The sequence below is a fragment of the Salmo trutta genome, chromosome 3 (assembly GCF_901001165.1).
Source record: "Salmo trutta chromosome 3, fSalTru1.1, whole genome shotgun sequence".
Classification (NCBI taxonomy): Eukaryota; Metazoa; Chordata; class Actinopteri; order Salmoniformes; family Salmonidae; genus Salmo; species Salmo trutta.
Window position 1 is genome coordinate 13,810,092 of NC_042959.1, and position 19,706 is coordinate 13,829,797.

Genomic DNA, 19,706 nt, shown 5'->3' on the forward strand with positions numbered 1-19,706 from the left:
AACTGGAGTAGTTTAATAAAGTTAAAAACAAACTCCAAAACCAAAGTACATAATAAAATAAACATGGGTACAATAACCTGTCGCGCACCAATCCAACAACACGAGCACATAACAACAAACAATCTCTGACAAGGACATGAGGGGAAACAGAGGGTTAAATACACAACATGTAATGAATGGGATTGGAACCAGGTGTGTAGGAAGACAAGACAAAACCAATGGAAAATGAAAAATGGATCAATGATGGCTAGAAGACCGGTGACGTCGACCGCCGAGCACCACCCGAACAAGGAGGGGCATCGACTTCGGCAGAAGTCGTGACAGCCAAATACAGGAAAATTATTGATGAGAAACTGCTTCAGAGAGCCAACAACCTTAGACTGGGGCAAAGATTTACGTTCAACAAGACAATGACCCCAAGCATACAGCCAAAGGAACGCTGGAACGGCTTCAGAACAATAAATGTGAAAGTCCTTAAGGGGCCAAGCCAAAGTCCATTGAAAATCTGTGGAAAGACTTGAAGGTTACTGTTTCCTGCCGCTTCCCATCTAATTTAACAGAGCTTGAGAAAATCTGCAAGGAGGAATGGGAGAAAATCCCCAAATCCAGATGTGCAAAGCGGATACAGACGACTGTAATCGCCACCAAATGTGCTTCTACAAAGTATTGACTCAGGGGTGTGAATGCTTACAGTATGTACATTAGATATTTCTGTATTCAATTTTCGAAAAACATGTCGTTTTCACTTTGTCATTGTGGTGTATTGTGTGTAGATGCGTGAGAAAAATATATACTGAACAAAAATATAAACGCAACATGTAAAGTGTTGGTCCCATGTTTCATGAGCTGAAATAAAGATCCCAGAAATTTGTTCACAAATTTGTTTACATTTCTGTTAGTGAGCATTTCTCCTTTGCCAAGATAATCCATCCACCTGACAAGTGTGGCATATCAAGAAACTGATTAAACAGCATGATCATTACACAGGTGCACCTTGTGCTGGGGACAATAAAAGGCCACTCTAAAATGTGCAGTTTTGTCACACAACACAATGCCACAGATGTCTCAAGTTTTGAGCGAGCATGCAATTGGCATGATGGCTGCAGGAATGTCCACTAGTGCTGTTTCCAGAGAATTGAATGTTAATTTCTGTACCATAAGCTGCCTCCAATGTCGTTTTAGAGAATTTGGCAGTATGTCCATCCGGCTTCACAACCGCAGACCACGTGTAACCATGCCAGCCCAGGTCTTCCACATCTGGCTTCTTCACCTGCGGGATCATCTGAGACCAGCCACCCGGACAGCTGATGAAACTGAGGAGCATTTATGTCTGTAATAAAGCCCTTTTGTGGGGAAAGACTCATTCTGATTGGCTGAGCCTGGCTCCACAGTGGGTGGACCTTGCTTTGATGTGGCCCACCGATAGCTGCGCCACTGCCCAGTCATGTGAAATCCATAGATTAGGCCCTACTTAATTTATTTCAATTGAATGATTTCCTTATACGAACTGTAACTCAGTAGAAATCGTTGAAATTGTTGCATGTTGCATTAATATTTTAGTTGCGTATATACGAACTCTGTAACGGTTTTAAAATCCCCAATGGCCTCAAGGTAACATCCCTGAGCAGTTTCATTCCTGTCCTGCAGCTCAGTTCAGAAGGATGACAATATCTTTGATATGTCTGGGTGGTTTAATATATCATCCACTGCATGATTATTCACCTGACCATGCTTAAAGAGATATTCAATGTCTGATTTGTTATTGTTACCCTATCTACCAATTACTGCCCTTTTTACCAGGCTTTTGAAAAGTTCTCTGGTAGTTTAATCTGTGCTTGAAATTCAATACTTAACTGAGGGACCTTACAAATGTTGTAAGTATGGGGGACAGAGGAAGGGTAAGTCATAAACAATCATGTCAACCCATTTATTTCATACAGAGTCCATTTAACTTTTGGTGTGATTTGTTTTTTAAGCCACATTTTACTCCTGAACTAATTTAGGCTTGCCTAAACAAAGGTGCTGAATACTTATGCAACAACTGACTATAGTTATTTCATTTTGTATTAATCTTACAAAAATATATCATTTTTCACTTTGACATTACAGAATATTTTGGGTATATTGTTGACAAAAAAAATGACAATTACACATATTTGAATCCCACTTGAAGCACAATAAAATGTGAAGAAATCCAAGGGTTCTGAATACTTTGCAAGGCACTGTATTTCCACACTATGAGGTTGGAATAATACTGTGAAAATGCTGATAACACCCTTTCAGGTTAAGAGCTGTTTGAAAAGACAGCCTGAAATTTCAGCCTGTATTGGCTGGATGGAGTTTTGGCCAGCCTGGTGACATCACCAGGTGGTAAATTAGTTAATAGACCAATAATAAAGAGAGTTCCAAACATCTCTGCCAATAACAGCACATTTTCTGTTTTCCCACTCAGACCACTCCTAGACAGTCTGAGCAAAATTCTTGCTTGAGAAATTGCTCTTGGCAAAGTAACTCTTTTTGTTTATTTTTGACCATGTTAAATGAAAACAATCACAGTAAGGTACTTAATTGTTACCCATAATTATATTGATATTGAGCTACAAATGGCTGCATTGGACCTTTAAACATCCCTATCTCAAGCTTGAAAAACATACCATGCTGCAATTAACAATAAATCTCTTTGTCTCTGTGCATCCGAGGTAAAAACACAATCAATAGGCCTTCAGTTAAACTCAACATAACGTGAAAACATACTCAGAGGCCAGTTTATTAGGTAAATAAAGGTTAAATCAAAATGTAAAGTACTGGGTCGGACTCCCTTTTGCCCATTCCATCTTATCCCAAAGATGTTCTATTGGGTTGAGGTCTGGGGACGGTGAGGTCTGGCCACTCAAGTAAACTGAAATCGCTGTCATGTTCCAGGTGATGTTTTTCCACTCCTAAATTGTCCAGTGTTGGTAATCGCGTTCCCACTGGAGCCGCTTCTTGTTGTTTTTAGCTGATAGCAGTGGAACACGGCGTGGTCGTCTGCTGTAATAGCCCAATCCATGACATGGATCTCCGGGTTGTGCCTTCCGAGTTGCCGTTCTGTGCTCCACTGATGTACTGCGCCGTTATTGGTTTGTTTGTGGCCTGCCTGTTAGCTCCCACGATTCTTGCCATTCTCCTTCGACCTCCTTCATCACCGAGCTGTTTTCATCCACAGGATTGCTGCCTACTAGATACTTCTTGTTTGTCACACCATTCTCGAGAAACCATAGACACTGTCGTGCATGAAAAGCCCAGGAGGGCAGCCGTTTCTGAGATACTGGAGCCGACGTGCCTGGCACCGACGATCATAACACGCTGAAAGTCGCTTAGGTCACTCATTTAGCCCAAATAGAACAGTAACTGAATGCCTCGATGCCTGCCTGCCTGCTTTATATAGCAAGCCACAGCCACGACTCATTGTCTGTAGGATCCTTGATGCCTGTCTGCCTGCTTTATATAGCAAGCCACGGCCACGTCACTCATTGTCTGTAGGAGCAATCCACTTTCGTGAACGGGGTGGTGTACTTAACAAACTGTCCAACAAGTGTACATATGTGGTTTGGCAAGGCAGGTTTTGTAGGTAACTAAATCAAAGGCACACTCAATCAGGACAAATAACAATGAAAAGAGTGGACATCAACATAATTTAAAAAATCTATTTTGAAGTCCAGCAGTAGACAAATATGGACTCTCAGAAAGGAGTGGTTAACTGGTGATAATGAGTCCTGTAAGACCACTAGCAGATCACTAGAGGTCGATGCTGGGTTATAAAGACTTGTTCCAGCACTAGTAAGTGTGGGGGATCTCCTTCCAAATCAACAATCCTACCTTCACAGCAAACCTCAGCAAGAAATCAATACAGTACAATCAATGAACAATCAAAACATTTATAATTTCAGTGGACTCACATTTCAATGCTCATTTAATTGTTTTAACTGCTGAGGCAAGCAAACCAGTAAATACATCCTTTCTCATTTCGCTGATTGACTTAGGCAATGGATCAAATAATGTTGGCACATAGACAATGGGTCAAAGTACCACAGAGCAACCTTGAGATACTGCTGCTACACCTGCTGTCCCACCCACCCACTCACTGACTGACTCAGCAAACAGGGCAAGCAGTGGGTGAATGGGCTTTCAGATTTACAGTCAACTTCTCCACGAAGGCCACACCCAACGCCTGCACTGCAAGGTGTCACTGTCATCATCACACACCTGTGTCCGTCACATTACCAGGGTTACCGTGAGCGGTTGGGATCCGGCTCCAGTGACTCTGTGACCTGGAAGTGGATGCCGTCCCCAGGCAGTGGGGAGGGGATGAGTGGGCAGAGCCAGCAGATGTACCAGTGGGTACCCAGGCCGTGCCGCAAGTTGCCCAGTAAGCCCAGGTTGTAGGGCCTGCGGATGGAGTACCACTCTCTGGTGGTCTGGCCTCGCAGGAGGAGGAAGAGGTGGAAGAAGAGGAAGGCTGCCACCAGCAGGAAGCCCAACACACAGGTGTCTGCGATGAAGGCAAAGGCAAAGGCCCGCGCTGTCACCTGACCTGTAGGAGGAGAGAGAGGCGAGAGAGGGTCAGATAATAGTACAACGCTCACACACAAATACACCTCTCTCTGTATTGCAGACACACACACACCCTTTATCTCTCTCGCTCACACACATCTCTCACACACAGACCTCTCTCACACACACACATCCCCTTTATCTCTCTCGCTCACACACATCTCTCACACAGACCTCTCTTACACACACACATACCCTTTCTCTCTCTCGCTAACACACACACACACACACACTTCTCACATACACACCACACACACACACACCTCTCACGTCTTTCTCTCTCCCCCCCTTCCCCCCCTCCCAGTCTAACCAGAGACGAGCATGATCCAGGGCATGAGAAGTAGCAGGATGCTATGCAGCGTGACTCCTTCCTTCAGGATGATGATGAAGACCTCAGCGTTCATCACTACAGCGTACAGCAGCCCCGTCCACATGAACAGCAGACAGCTGAGGAAGTAGCGGTAGTTACGGAAGCCCACACACTGGCCGAAGAACACACAGTGGTGGTCTCGTCTCAGGACACACACCTTACAGTCATAGCAGTGGGAGCACCGTGGGGGAGTGTGGGTCTCACATGTGTAGCAGAACCTGTGGGTGGAATAGATGTGTGTTACAATGTAATAACTGCAGGTATAACAGTGTCATGAACACTGGGGAAATAATATTTGAATAATGAGAACAACATTTTCTGAATACCACCAGCCTATCCATGAGAAAATACATGTGATTCAACCAGTCTTGACAGTTTGTTTGTCCTAATGATGAAGCATTATGTCTGTTTAGATTACCTCCAGCCTGTCTGTTTAGATTACCTCCAGTCTGTCTGTTTAGATTACCTCCAGCCTGTCTGTTTAGATTACCTCCAGCCTGTCTGTTTAGATTACCTCCAGTCTGTCTGTTTAGATTACCTCCAGCCTGTCTGTTTAGATTACCTCCAGCCTGTCTGTTTAGATTACCTCCAGCCTGTCTGTTTAGATTACCTCCAGCCTGTCTGTTTAGATTACCTCCAGCCTGTCTGTTTAGATTACCTCCAGCCTGTCTGTTTAGATTACCTCCAGCCTTGTGCCATGCCTTCTGAGCCCAGGAACACTCCTTGAATGCTGGGGCTGGTTTTCAGAAACAGCGAGGCGTTCCATATGATGTTGCCAAACATGAAGTACTGCACGAGGAGGTGCAGAGTCTTCCACACGGTAGACCACTGGGTCTTCTTCTGGTCCGGTTGGAGCGGCGCCTCGACCAGGACCAGGTAACTCACCTCCGCCGTGATGGAGAACACGAGAACAGTGTTCAGAACGATGGGCAGGTGGAGACACGTCTTCTCCACGCGATCCCACACCCGACCTGCGAAGCTAAACCACGTCATGGTGCCTTGTCGGTCTTGTGTTCTCTATGCTTCCTTGTTGTCGCCACTCTGTTTTGATTTTAACTAACACGATATCTGACAGGCGAATGAAAGGGTGTGTGTGATCTGATGCTGACGTTAGCGATTTAGTGAGTAAAATAAAATAAACTCCAATGTGTCTGTTGTCATTAACATTAATCGGTGTGTGGATAAGCGCTGATGGTATTTTCCCCAAATGCGTCTTCATTAAACAAATGAAGTGGAGCTGTCAGTGTATCCTGTGTTACATGAAAAACCGTCCCCCATATCTAAACATAGCGCGTAAATGATCCGTGTGAAATAACTAAAGGACTGTACCACAATAAAAATTTGTAATGTGCATTTACAGTAAAATAAACTCTCCTAAATATGAACGTTTATTATTTACTATCAGACATTCAAATGACATTACTTTCATTTTATTGAGGTTATTCATTAGTGTAACATTATTTGTCCTATATATTTTCTTACTCATAGTGACGACAGCAAAGATACTAAGGTTTCTCCAATTCATCTGTGATGACAGTAATGTCAATATGCCCCATGTTCCTCCCCCTATAAGAGAGTAATCCAACTAACCCTTAATCCATGTTAATCCCAGGCGGCTGTTTGTGAGCCTTCGATTTCAAAGGTTTGTGGTTCCTGTCATGCCAGTAGTAAAAGATAAATGATGTCTACCTGGTATATGGACGGTGCGGAGGATAACCGAGGTGTTTATACAAAACAGGGAGCAGAAGGTCTGCTACAGAGGTGAGAGCGCAAACCAGAGAGAACCTCTCAGGTATCCTTTTATTTTAGATAATACAGGGGTTGAATGAGTGCTGTGACTACTAGTATGATATTAAAGTATTTTGTTTTTGTTAACTTGCTTTTTCAACATTGTTATTTTGATTATGAGAAGTATATTTTTGTTTATTGTACAGTATGAAAAAGGACAGAATCTATCCACCACAAGGGGTCATTGTCGCCTGTATTATGGAGTAATCCATGTCGGGAAGCACTGGAAATAAAAAATAATTAGAACATGTTCAGTAGCTCTGTTCTGTGTGTCTTCCTCCCCACAGTGAGCGCAGGAGGATAAAGCTGCAGAGTGACCTTGTGACCTTACAGAGGGATCAGCGCCTGTGAGTGAGCAGTGTACTTTTTATTTGGGAATCAAAATATATAAGAATAAAAGACCACTGTGTGTGTGTGTGTGTGTGTGTGTGTGTGTGTGTGTGTGTGTGTGTGTGTGTGTGTGTGTGTGTGTGTGTGTGTGTGTGCATGTGCGCGTGTGTGTGTGTGAGTGCTGGCGTGCATGCCCGTCTGTGCAGTTGTGTAAAGTGCTTAAGTAAAAATAAGTACTACTTAAGTCGTTTTTTGGGGTGTCTGTACTTGACTTTACTATATATATTTTTGACTACTTTTACTTTAACTTCACTACATTCCTAAAGAAAACGATGTACTTTTTACTCCATACATTTTCCCTGACACCCAAAGGTACTCGTTACATTTTCAATGCTTAGTAGGACAGGAAAATGGTCCAATTCATGCACTTATCAAGAGAACATCCCTGGTAATCATACTGCTTCTGATCTGGCGGACTCACTAAACACACATGCTTCGTTTGTAAACGATGTCTGAGTGTTGGTGTGTGCCCTTGGCTATCAGGAAATTAAAACAACAAGAAAATAGTGCCTATTTTGCTTAATATAAGGAATTTTAAATAATTTATACTTTTATGAAACTACATACTTTAAAAAAAAACGTTTGATACTTAAGTATATTTTCGCAATTATATTTACTTTTGATACTTAAGTATATTTTAGCAATTATATTTACTTTTGATACTTAAGTATATTTAAAACCAAATGCTTTTAGACTATTACTCAAGTAATATTTTACTTGGTGACTTTCACTTTTACTTGAGTCCTTCTCAATTGAGGTATTTTTACTTTTACTCAAGTATGACAATTGGATACTTTTTCCACCACTGCGTCTGTATGTGTGTGCGTGCCTGCCTATCTGTGTGCAGTAGCCGGGCTGTGCGGCTGCAGAGCCGGTGGCAGGAGCTGAGTGAGAGAGAGCGTCAGGCCCAGCAGCAGAACAGGCAGCTGCTGCAGGAGTTTGACAGAGCCCAGGACACTCTGAGAGACATGGTCACCCGCACCGCCACTATGAATACCATAAAAGTGAGGACACCCGTATGAAAAAATTCAATGAACACACATGGCATGCACCACCCGCATGTGGAATGGTGGACATCCTCCTACCTCCACGCCTTGACAAACAAAAACACTTACATCCAATCTTCACCATTGTCCCTCTCTGGGCCCCCAGATGACCATGATCCCTAACTGTGACCACTGACCCCTCTAGGTGGAGTATGAAAGGTATCTGGAGGAGAACTTCCCTCGCTGGCAGCAGCAGCTCAAACAGAAGACACGATCTGCCCAACGTAAGGTAGGCCTACCCTGCCGGACACCATAACAACAAGTCATTTATTAGATGTTTACAGATATCAAATGTGATGTGATTTGAGACACACCAGGCAGGTTAGGTTAATCCTGTAGTTTCCACAGCGAATGGAGCAGCACCTGAAGGAGTGCCTGAGGAGTATGGAGGAGGACAGGGCTGAAGAGAGGGGCTCCAGACCCCCCATCGGAGCCCAACCTCCACTTTCCCCATGTAACACCAACACACCCTTATACAGTTCATATACCCACCTTACCTCCCACCAACATACCTCACTGTCATTTCTCTTTCTTTAGGTTATGTCCAACAGCTCCAGAATGCCGCTGCGCATCAAGAACACCACAACCAAAATGGCCACCAGGACTACATCCAAAATGGCCACCATCATCCCAGCATCCCTTCAGTTCAGTCCTCCTGGTTGATTCATGCTCGTTCCCAATGGGTTGATTCCCAAACCAGAATGCACTCCAAACTCCAACAAAGAGACATGACTCACCACCCCGCTCACCCCCTCCACCCCTATGACCCTCAGTCCCTCTACCCCCCTCAGTCTTACCCTGACCAGCCCCCTCAGTCCCTCTACCCCCCTCAGCCTTACCCTATCCAGACCCCTCAGTCCCTCTACCCCCCTCAGCCTTACCCTGACCAGCCCCCTCAGTCCCTCTACCCCCCTCAGCCTTACCCTATCCAGACCCCTCAGTCCCTCTACCCCCCTCAGCCTTACCCTATCCAGCCCCCTCAGGCCTACTCTACCCCTAGTAAACACCACATTGTGATCCAGCAGGAGGCACCACCGACAGGGTTCCCCATACAATGGGCTGCTGGGGTCGCCACGGCTGGGCTCCCTTTCAGGGCCCCAGTGGGCCTTCAAACCTCCTGGACCAGCCCTGCCATGCCGGATACCCAGGGATGGAGAATGGTACAGGGTGTGGCGGGGGAGGATCTGGGGAGTGCAGCGACTAGTCCTGAAGGAGGGAGCAGTGTGGGACACAGACAGAAGAGAGAGAAGAGCAGCGATCTGGCACATGAGCTCGACATCAAACCAGGTAAGAACTGCTTCATATAATCTAAACGTGCCTAACTGTACACTAACCAACAATGAACGAGCAACTAAACCCAAGCTAAGTGTCAACTCTGGCCACACTGGCCCGAGCTGACTGCTAAATGTAATTGTTGAACTAATCATAACCTAAATCTGTGTGTGCGTTTGCAGTGCGTCTGTCGAGTGGACATGGAGAGAGCAGTGAGAGCAGCAGAACCTCCAGTCAGGCCAGTAAAGACAGCGTCAGTAGCAGGGAGAGGAGGAAGAGGAAGGAGAAGAATGGAGGAAGAGCAGGACAGAGCGCAACAGACAGGTCCTCTGCAGGATCCTGGGAGGTGGTTATTCCTGAGGCTTCAGTATCTTCTGCCTCTGTGGTCCAAAGCTCAGAGAATTATGGGACATCGGTGGTAGGGAGCAACAGGAGCAGGATGAGTAGGGGACTGACTAACCTATTCAGTGCAGAGGAGTCAGGAAGTCATAGAGACGAATCAGGGAGTGATAGGGAGTGGTCGGTGAGTCAAAAGGAGGAATCAAGTCAAATTCAAGAATCAGTGAGTCATAGGGCAGAGGCAGTGAGTCAAATGGAAGAGTCAAGAAATCAAATGCAGGCGTCAATGATTAAAATGGAGTCAGTGAGTCATAGGGAGGAAGTAGCCAGTGAGAAAGAAGTAGGAGATAATGACATGGAGGCCACAGAGGGAGAAGAGGAGAGTCTGGTTGGACTCAGCGTGGAGGAGGGAGCAACAGGAGAAGAAGAGAGTCTGGTTGGACTCAGTGTGGAGGGGGGAGCAACAGGAGAAGAGGAGAGTCTGGTTGGACTCGGTGTGGAGGGGGGAGCAACAGGAGAAGAGGAGAGTCTGGTTGGACTCAGTGAGGAGGGGGGAGCAACAGGAGAAGAGGAGAGTCTGGTTGGACTCGGTGTGGAGGGGGGAGCAACAGGAGAAGAGGAGGAGGAAATTAAACATGACAGAGAGGAGGGGAGGGAAACAGAGGAAGAAGAGGGAATGGGAGAACATGAAGGCAAAAAAGAGCAAGGAGAAGATCAGGATGAAGGCAATGAGGCAAACCAGAGAGACAGAGAGGTAGGAGAGGAGGAGGAGGAAGAGGAAGAAGTCCAACCAGAGAGTGAGAGCGTTTCTATAAGGGGGCACACTGCAGAGGACGAGGAAGACAGGGAGAGGGGAGAAGAGGAAGCAGAGGAGGCGCAGGACTCAGAAGGGCAGGTAGAGTGCGAGGAGGTGGAACGGAGTGATAGAGGCATGGAGGAAGAGAGCGAGAACGAAAGAGAGGAATCACACACTTCTCAGAATGGAGAGATAGAAGAGGAGGATGTGGGAGTTGGGGATGAAAGAGATGATAATGAGGAGGGGTCAGAAGGTGAAGAAGATGGTGGTGAGGAAGAGGAGCAGCGTTGTCAGGATGCTGAGGAAGACTCAGCAGCAGGGCAACCTGAGGATGAAGAGGAGAGAGACTCTGACGACAGCATCATCTCACCACCAGAACACAGGTAAAACACACTGATGATGATGATGATGATAAGACAATGACGATGATTAAGATGGTGATGATGGCGATGGTGATGATGATAAGGACAATGATGATAATGATAGAGACAATGATGATGATGAAGATGGTGATGATAATGATAAGGATGATGATGATGGTGATGATGATGATGATAATGATAAGGACAATGATGATGATGATGACTCAATTGTTATGATTCTCAGGTCATCCAAATGCCTGGCAGAGGTAGCGGAAGAGGAGGAGGAAGAAGTGATCGGTGATAATGATGAAAATAATGATGATGAAGATGACAAAGTGAAAGGGTATTCATGGTCTGTAGATCCCTTTCCAGATGAGGATGATGATATTGAAAGTCTTCTTGCTCCACAAGCAAAGTCTCAGGAAAAACAGTGAGTGTTGTTATTTCTTTGACAAATTACTGCTCCAAATTACTATCTCTGGACATTTTTCTAAAAAGGATCTTTGTTTATTTTAAGAGAGAAAGAAGAAAAGAAGAAGACAGTGGTCCTTGTCAAACCCAAAGGTAAGATCACTGCAGACTGCAATCCATAGATACAACTAAAAAGGTTAGCTACTCGCCAGTAATATGCACTATTTATAACCTAACCTGTGCTATGTGTCTTTTCAGCCATAGATGAAGACTTGGACAGTATCTCTGAAGTAAAAGCACTTCACAAAAAGAAAGGGGCTAATCAGGACACAGACTCAGAAGAGTTTGATCACTTCTACGACTGACAAGCCATGTGTTCCAGCTCACCTAAAACCTCAACAAGATATGAGTGACTGCAATACTAATGCCAGACTTCTAAATAAACACTTGAACATGAAATCCACAACACTTGAACATGAAATCCATAACACTTGAACATGAAATGAACATTCCTTATCTAATGTCAAGATGCACTGAATATAAATCATTAGCATTTTATTAAAAAGAGAAGATTGAAAATGCTGTTTTGAGATTGAGATATAATTACCACTCCAGCACACTAGGGGGCAGCATACACCAAATGAGTTGAGGATGCACGCGCCAAAAGCATATCTTTCTGTGGTGAAGAAGACGATCTTATCCAATCACGTCGAAGTTTACTTGCCCTCATGGAAGTTGGAGGAAAACATTAGAAATCTGGACCATTGAAAGGTAGCTATTGAGATATGTATTTATGGTAGAGTCGTTTCTGTATAGTGTAACTGTATTTTTCAGTCCACATACTGTATCAATATTCTTAACCAAATGTTTTAAATTTGTTTGCGAAAGTGCCTTAGAAAATCTATCTGAATGCTGAGCAAGGGAATCAGTCCATTGTCATCGACTAGACAAGCTAGCTAGCTAACGATAAACCAACGTTTGACCAATTATACTGTTATCATAGGTTTGACAATGATTTATTTCAGTCCTTTTTGAGAATTCACTGCCGTGCATTCATTTTCCGTAAAGGGGTATACTACAAAGGAAGATCAATGACTTAGCCAGTTAACTTGCCAAACATATTCTGAAACGTTTTTTTTTTTTTAGAAGGTTACGTTTGAAATTGGCATGGTCTAATTGCTTCAACAACCAAAAACACACACTAAATGTAGCTTTCTTAATGACCCAAAAAGGAAACATTAATTTCTGGTTGTTTATCAAAGTTAGCTGGCTAACTCATTGATCTTGCTTTGTAGTATTTATTTAACTAGACAAGTCAGTTAAGAACAAATTCTTATTTACAAAGATGGCCTGCCCCTCTGGTCGTGGGTCCTCATGCACTTCTTGTGTTGTGTTTTCACTTTGAACGAAAACAAGATGCTTGGTCCTATGCTGTTCAGGGTGAGGTGTGTGCGCTAAATCCCGTCTACTCAAATGATGTTGCTGGAGATAGAGGAAGTAACTTTCTACAGCCGCTAAAGATAAACACAGAATTCACCACACCATTTACTGCCAGCGAAGTGTGATACCTAAGTGCCCATACAGAGAACATGTTGGTATCTGTAATAGTGCATATGGGCCATATACTTGTTTTGGACATTTTGCCCCTCTCTTTCAGGATGTCATCCAATTGCAGTGTGACCACATTAGAGCTGGACTCAGTGAGCCAGGCAGAATGCCCCCCAGTTCACCTGCTACCCTGTGAGATAGAGCACGACGGGCCTGCAGAGGTGTCCCAGTTCTTCACAGCCACCATCAAAGACCGAAAACATGGTACATAGAGGCAGCAGTAGCTGCATGCATTCTGTACAGAGACTGTGGAAGACCAACATCTGATGTCACAGAGTGCTGTGTGTAGCCTACTGTCAATACAGATTACTTTAATACGGCTTGTGTGTCTCTTCCACATTTTCCACAGAGAAAACGGTGTCGTTCAGGGGTCGTGGGTTAAAAGGTCAGGAGGTCAGCTGTCCGCAGGGCTACACAGGCCTGGTGCTGAGAGAGGTCAACAAATCAGGCACTGACCAGGAGGTAAACAGTAAACACTGCCAAAATCATCACTGTCTGGCCAACATCCACATAATCTACCGTAGCAGGTCAACAATTCACAAAGAATGCTGTCAGAATCTCCTCTAATCTATCTGTAATCACCAACCAATGTGCACAAACTCTTGCCACTGGGCAACAACTCAAAGAAGATGGCTATAATCCGTTTTTGTGCTGTGAACCCCACACACCAACCAGGAAATATGAAACTCTTCCTTTTCCATTGTCTGCAGCAGGAACACATACTGTATAACACTATATTGCATATTTAAACTCTTCACACACTGACAGTAATGCTATATGTGAGGTAATGTGTGTGTGTGTCTAGGACAGGACTGTGAAGGTGTCCTCAGTGTTCCATAACGTGACCTACTGGAACCTCGAGACTCCACCCAACTCTGATGACGGCATTGTCATGGCAATGGCCTGGCCGGATCTGGCAGAAGCGGTGTGTGTAATACAATAATTTGTTTTTCTCCATTAATCAAAATCGAACTGTATTTGTCACATGCAACGAATACGACAGGTGTACATTTTACCGTGAATGCTTACTTACGAGCCCTTTCCCAACAATGTTAAAAAGTAGGAAAAATTGCAAAAAAGAAATAGTAACGCAATAAAATAACAAAAACGAGGCTATATACAAGGAGTACCGGTACCGAGTAAATGTGCAGCGGTATGAGGTAGTTGAGGTAATATATAAATGTAGGTAGGGGTAAATAGCAGCAGTGTATGTGTGTGTTGTTTGTGTATGTAGTCTGTGTGAGTTGGAGTGTCAGTGTAGTGTGTGCGGGTAGTTTCCAGTGAGTGTGCATAGAGCCGGTGCAAGAGAGTCAGTGCAAATAAAAAGGGGGTCAATGCAAATAGTCAGGATATCCATTTGACTAACTGTTCAGCAGTCTTATAGATTGGGGGAAGACGCTGTTATTAAGGAGCCTTTTGGTCCCAGACTTGGCGTTCTGGTACCGCTTGCCATGCAGTAGCAGAGAACAGTATGACTTGGGTGGCTAGAGTCTTTGAAAATGTTTACGGCCTTCCTCTGACACTGCCTGGTATAGAGGTCCTGGATGGCAGGGAGCTCAGCCCCAGTGATGTATTACCATACATGGCCCATGGTTAATAACACATTATTCATATTTGACAGATACATGGGCCGGTGGATGACTGACATGGAAGAGGCCAAAGCAAAGATCAATCCCTTCTCTACCCTCCTTTTCATGCTGCAGCCTGAAGACTGCCTCTAAACACATTGGTTGTGTGTTCAGTAGCCATTGCTTAGTTTGTGAAAATAGGAATAATGGACAGACAATGGGGAGAGCACTCCTCACAGTCCCTAGTGTTGTAGTGGACACCGTGTCTATCTTTTACAGATCCATAGGGGTGAATTGCGCTTGCTGCTTCTTGTGACTTCTGTTATTATTGTACCATGTTCTTTTTGTTGTAATTTTCTGTCATCAATTATACTCATGTTATAGACCATTGTGATACAGATCGTGTTGGAAGTCATTTATTGAACAGTACTCCAATGGAAGGGAATGTATAATATGTTGGACTGAAGAAATTTGTTCTATTCACAGCGATGAAGTAGTAGTGATATTCAGCCAATCGTAAAAGTTGGCAACAATGGAGACTTACAGGTAGAAGTATCACAGACCATTACGCTATTAGTGTTGACAAAAAACAGTACCCTTGACAACTGGCAATTTATCTGGAAATATAACATAGTACAGTACACAAAGTATTTTGGCACTGAGGTCATAGTAAGACAACTGGTACAATATGTAAAAGACAAAAGTCCCATTTAAAATAGCTAAAACACCACCAGCCCCTGTCCTTTAGGAATACCAGCACCAGCTTGTTGACTGAGCACCGGGCCCACTCAGTCCCGGGAATGGGCATGTCTGAAAAGACCATGGTGGAGGGAAACGCGTATCTGACATATCCCAGATAATTTGGAAGTGCCCCAGATAATTTGGAAGTGCCCCAGATCGTTTGGAAGTATTCCAGATCATTGCCATGGACATGCAAGACCAGGATGTCTGGTGTTGGAAGGGGGAAGGCATAAATAATGTGTCATTCTCCGTAGAATGGAGAAGTATACAGCTAGCTGTGTTTGTTAGCTGTGTGGAGGCTGGCCCTCCTCAGTGTCTCCTTTACTGCGTTTGGCTGGCAGGCTGGAGTCATGGGCCTTCCTAATGTGGCGGTACAGGTCACCTGACTGCGTGTAGCTACGGTAACAGTAGCGGCACTCATAGGGGCGCTCGCGTGTGTGCACGATGGCGTGTCGCCTCAGGGTGTACGCGCACGAGAACGTCTTCCCACAGACACTGCACGTGGGGACGTCCTCGACATAGTTCCCCATGGAATCCTGGAAGTAGACGGACTGGTCGGAATGTTGGCCCACGGAGGGGAAGAGGGAGGAGGGGAAAGGGGGAGCGTCAGAAGAGGTGGAGCCAGGTCCGGAGGGGGAGAAAGAGAAGGAGAAAGGCTCAGAGGGGTGGGAGTGGGTCATCTGGTGTGAGGCGTGGTGGGAGTGAGGAGGGAGGAAGTGGGGGTTGTTCAGTTCATCTCTGTCTTTATTATCGTCGTTAAACTCATTCCTGTCCTCTACCTCCATCATCCCTCGTTCTCTAACCCCATTCATTCCTCTCCTTATCATCACCCCTTCCATCTCCTCAAACTCCTCATCTGAGATCACTATGGCCTCCACCTTTACCTTCACCCCTTCCCCCTGCTCCACCTCCTCCACTCCCACAGTCCCCATGTTAGAGTGTTCACTAGTCTCCTTGCTCTCCCTCTCTGACCCCTCATGCTGCAGCCCGTCAGGCCTGGACAGGGCTGAGGTTTGGCCCTGATGGGTTACATGGTTCAGGTTGGGAGGTGAGGTGAGGAGAGTGTGTGGAGGCTGTATTCTAATCTGAGGGTGTGTGTTGATACTGAGACCATGCTGCTGGCATTGCATGCCTGGTGTGATGACTGTGCTCTTGTTGGAGACAGGGTCATGGCTGTCCTGTTCTGGGCTGGAGGAGCTGCTGTGGTCGGACTGGGTCAGTATCCCCACCATGGAGCTGGAGCCATCAGTCTGGGTCACAGGTACCACTGATGATGCAGCTGCTGATGAAGAGGGCTGGCGATGGTGGCTGCTGAGATTGTATGACTCTGTGGAGCTGCAGGGGCTGCAAAGGGCCGAGCCCCCCTGACCCTCTCTCTGACCCCCCAGCCTGAGAGAGGGACCGGAGGAGAGGGTAACCAGCTCACCCACATGAAGGAGGGCGTGGTCCATGCCCGGCTGGGTGGTGTCTGCCATGTCAGGGCTCAGAGGGGCATGAACCTCCACCCTCCTCTCTGACCTCGTATAACAGCCCAACTGGTTTCTCTGCATCGCCACTGACGCAGACTGAGACACTGACATCGCCACCACTTTGGCAGCTCCTGTTGCCACCATGCCGACTCCGGGTCCACTACCACCCACCACCACCACTCCACTCTCCTCCGGGCGCGTGCTGTCTGCCTCAGCTGGTGGAGGTCGGTGCTGTAGCCGTCTCTTACACACCCGGACCACCTCGTTCATGTGGAGGAAGCTTGCCGCCGCCAGCACATCCTCTGCTGGAGGAGGGGCCTCAAGCCGCAGCACACCCTCGTACATGAAGTCTAACAAAAGGCCGAACGCCGCCGCCGTCACAATGTCCCCGTCCAGCGTGACCGAGCTGGCCCCGGCGCCCCCTGGGGGATCAGAGTAGAACATGTGGAAGAATGGAGAGCAGGAGGCCAGGACAGCGCGGTGGGCCAGGAAACGTGAGGAACTCACGAAGACGGTGCAGTCGCACAGGAACCCACGCTGACGCTGAGAACGCAGGCCTGACAGGAGCTGCAGGGCGTGCTGGGGGAACTCCATTACTGTAGAGAGAGAAGGGAGACAGAGAAAGAGCGAGAGAATGGAGAAGAGAGAGAGTAGGAGGGAGCGAGAGAAGGGGCAGAGAGAGAGCAAGAGAAGGGGCAGAGAGAGAGCAAGAGAAGGGGCAGAGAGAGCAAGAGAAGGGGCAGAGAGAGAGCGGGCAGAGAGAGAGCAAGCGAAGGGGCAGAGAGAGAGCAAGAGAAGGGGAGAGAGAGCAAGAGAAGGGGAGAGAGAGCAAGAGAAGGGGAGCGAGAGCAAGAGAAGGGGAGAGAGAGCAAGAGAAGGGGCAGAGAGAGAGCAAGCGAAGGGGCAGAGAGAGAGCAAGCGAAGGGGCAGAGAGAGAGCAAGCGAAGGGGAGCGAGAGCAAGAGAAGGGGAGAGAGAGCAAGATTAGGGGAGAGAGAGCAAGAGAAGGGGAGAGAGAGCAAGAGAAGGGGAGAGAGAGAGCAAGCGAAGGGGAGCGAGAGCAAGAGAAGGGGAGAGAGAGCAAGAGAAGGGGAGAGAGAGCGAGGGAGGGGGAGAGAGAAAGGGAGAGAGAGGGAGGAGGAGAGAGAAAGGGAAAGAGAGAGGAGGAGAGAGAAAGGGAAAGAGAGAGGGAGGAGGAGAGAGGGTGAATTACAAGGAGATCTGATGGATAGGATGACAGAGAAACAAAGAACCAGTGAAGCACCTACTGGAGTGTGGCAGTGTGCTCCCTCACACTGGCAATCAGTCTGCTTCAGAGAAGTCTGGTTGGACTGCCTCCCTTGTCTAAACATCAGACTGTTGCCATGGTTACTCCATGGATTATCAGTCTGACTTATGTCGCAATAGTCTACTAGACAATGTAGAATAAAACTATATTTACATATACTTTACCAGTCGTACCTGCTGTTAGTCCTTTTGGCGGTAGGAGGATGGAAAGGGTTGTTAAACCGACCTTTGTGGCGCTGGTAGGTTGTGCAAGTGTTTGTCACGTGCGAATTGCATCAGTATTGAAAATAAAACCCGGAAATACCAACCATATACTGTGCAGACCAGTGTATGAAAAACGGGCTAATAACACTTCCCTGTGGCTATTATGGCTCAGATTACCTCCTACATAAAGTCAAAATAAGTGGACAACAGGTAAAGTAAATTAAAGGGGAAGTTGATTCAACATTCTGACTGTTAATAGCCTGTTCAGGAATGCTGAGTTGACATGTTAGAGACAAGTGTGTAAGTCGCCTCGCTAGTCCTCCGGCACTGGTTGACCTCCTTGTATGCATGATAAAGGCAAGAAAATCCTCAACGCTTCTCTTCTCTAAAAGAGCTAAAGGCATGACAGAACTATCCGTAATGTTTAATAGCTACACATCAAGCACTGTTGTTCATCACTAGAAAACAATATTTTCTTATATTAGCGAGTAAGTGCACAATAAACACGAATGATTCATGTATTTGAATATTTACCAGTTATGCGAGGTTTATAGCTATTTTGATGCTAGCTGGACCAATGTTAGCTAGCTAACTGGTAGCTTGCTAATACTGAATTATGACAATCTTAGCCCTTACATCTCTAAATAAACATATTTTAGATCAATTGATAAAGCCTTTATCGGGACATGTACCAAAATGTAGTTGGAAACACAATTGTTATATCTAAATCAATCATTAGCCAGCTGCTACAAAATATTCTTACCTGCTAAAAACGTAGCCTCTTTCCTTTATTGACACAAAACAAAGGGCCAAAGCCCATTACTGCCACCTACTGGTTGGAGTCTGAACAAAGTGCCTGCTTTTTTACATTTCGTGCAATTTTTTTTAACCATGTATGTCAATCTATATTTTGCCAGTAAGTTTTACCACAGTAATTGATTGTGCTTACGTAAGAACATTCAACATTTGCGCTTTGAATGTGCAAACTTTTCTTTAGTAGGCATGGCAGTAGGCATGCCGGGCACCATAACGTTTTAATTATTGTGGGAGCTTGCCTTGCTGTGTAACCTAATGTTATGAGAGTTGAGAGAGATCCATTCCACATTGAACCGACAGAAAGAAGTGCACTGTAAATGGACAGTGGAGGAAGAGGACATGGAAGGGGGAGGTCAGGTAATCGTGAAGAGGAGTGAGAAAATAGACATTAGTCCCCATTGGGCTGTTTCATATCTTTCGTTAGCCCTTCTCTAATGAAGTGTTCAAATGCAAATCAGAACTCGGAAATGTCCGACTTGTTAACTAGTTGTAGTTAATCACGTGCCGCGTTCAAAGAATTAGCAAGTCGTACGAGTTTCCTTGTGATCGTGACATAAGACTAACTTGAGGACGTTTATTATATTCTAGCAAGTAGCAGAGTACTGGAAAGCCTCTCGTTTTGCATGTGTATATTGAGTGGTGGTGTT

General features: G+C 45.7%; 4 protein-coding genes across 5 annotated transcripts; 2 read left to right on the forward strand and 2 right to left on the reverse strand.

Annotated features, from left to right (window-relative positions):
- Window positions 1-3,901: 3,901 nt before the first annotated feature.
- On the reverse strand, window positions 3,902-6,219 carry zdhhc24 (zDHHC palmitoyltransferase 24). The gene is made up of 3 exons (XM_029724062.1): window positions 5,646-6,219; window positions 4,904-5,181; window positions 3,902-4,573 (listed from the first exon to the last, which is right to left on the reverse strand). Exons 1-3 carry the CDS (start codon window positions 5,954-5,956, stop codon window positions 4,269-4,271), a joined length of 894 nt encoding a protein of 297 aa, XP_029579922.1. The 5' UTR covers window positions 5,957-6,219; the 3' UTR covers window positions 3,902-4,268.
- A 425-nt stretch (window positions 6,220-6,644) lies between these two features.
- On the forward strand, window positions 6,645-11,914 carry LOC115164096 (retinitis pigmentosa 1-like 1 protein). The gene is made up of 10 exons (XM_029716216.1): window positions 6,645-6,724; window positions 7,039-7,098; window positions 7,989-8,145; window positions 8,333-8,416; window positions 8,536-8,641; window positions 8,725-9,474; window positions 9,642-10,977; window positions 11,201-11,386; window positions 11,474-11,520; window positions 11,626-11,914. Exons 1-10 carry the CDS (start codon window positions 6,645-6,647, stop codon window positions 11,730-11,732), a joined length of 2,913 nt encoding a protein of 970 aa, XP_029572076.1. The 3' UTR covers window positions 11,733-11,914.
- A 131-nt stretch (window positions 11,915-12,045) lies between these two features.
- rnaseh2c (ribonuclease H2, subunit C) lies at window positions 12,046-14,939 on the forward strand. The gene is made up of 5 exons (XM_029724088.1): window positions 12,046-12,138; window positions 13,025-13,179; window positions 13,325-13,437; window positions 13,781-13,900; window positions 14,597-14,939. The coding sequence occupies exons 2-5, from the start codon at window positions 13,026-13,028 to the stop codon at window positions 14,618-14,620; spliced, it is 411 nt and encodes a 136-aa protein (XP_029579948.1). The 5' UTR covers window positions 12,046-12,138; window position 13,025; the 3' UTR covers window positions 14,621-14,939.
- Window positions 14,940-14,945: 6 nt separating this feature from the next.
- Window positions 14,946-19,481, reverse strand: LOC115168619 (zinc finger and BTB domain-containing protein 3). 2 transcript variants are annotated; one of them, XM_029724073.1, is made up of 2 exons: window positions 19,007-19,481; window positions 14,946-17,349 (listed from the first exon to the last, which is right to left on the reverse strand). In XM_029724073.1, exon 2 carries the CDS (start codon window positions 17,345-17,347, stop codon window positions 15,569-15,571), a length of 1,779 nt encoding a protein of 592 aa, XP_029579933.1. In that variant the 5' UTR covers window positions 17,348-17,349; window positions 19,007-19,481; the 3' UTR covers window positions 14,946-15,568. The 2 variants fall into 2 exon arrangements, with proteins under 2 accessions (XP_029579933.1, XP_029579937.1); XM_029724077.1 differs by lacking the exon at window positions 19,007-19,481 and adding an exon at window positions 18,214-18,993.
- Between the last annotated feature and the right edge of the window lie 225 nt (window positions 19,482-19,706).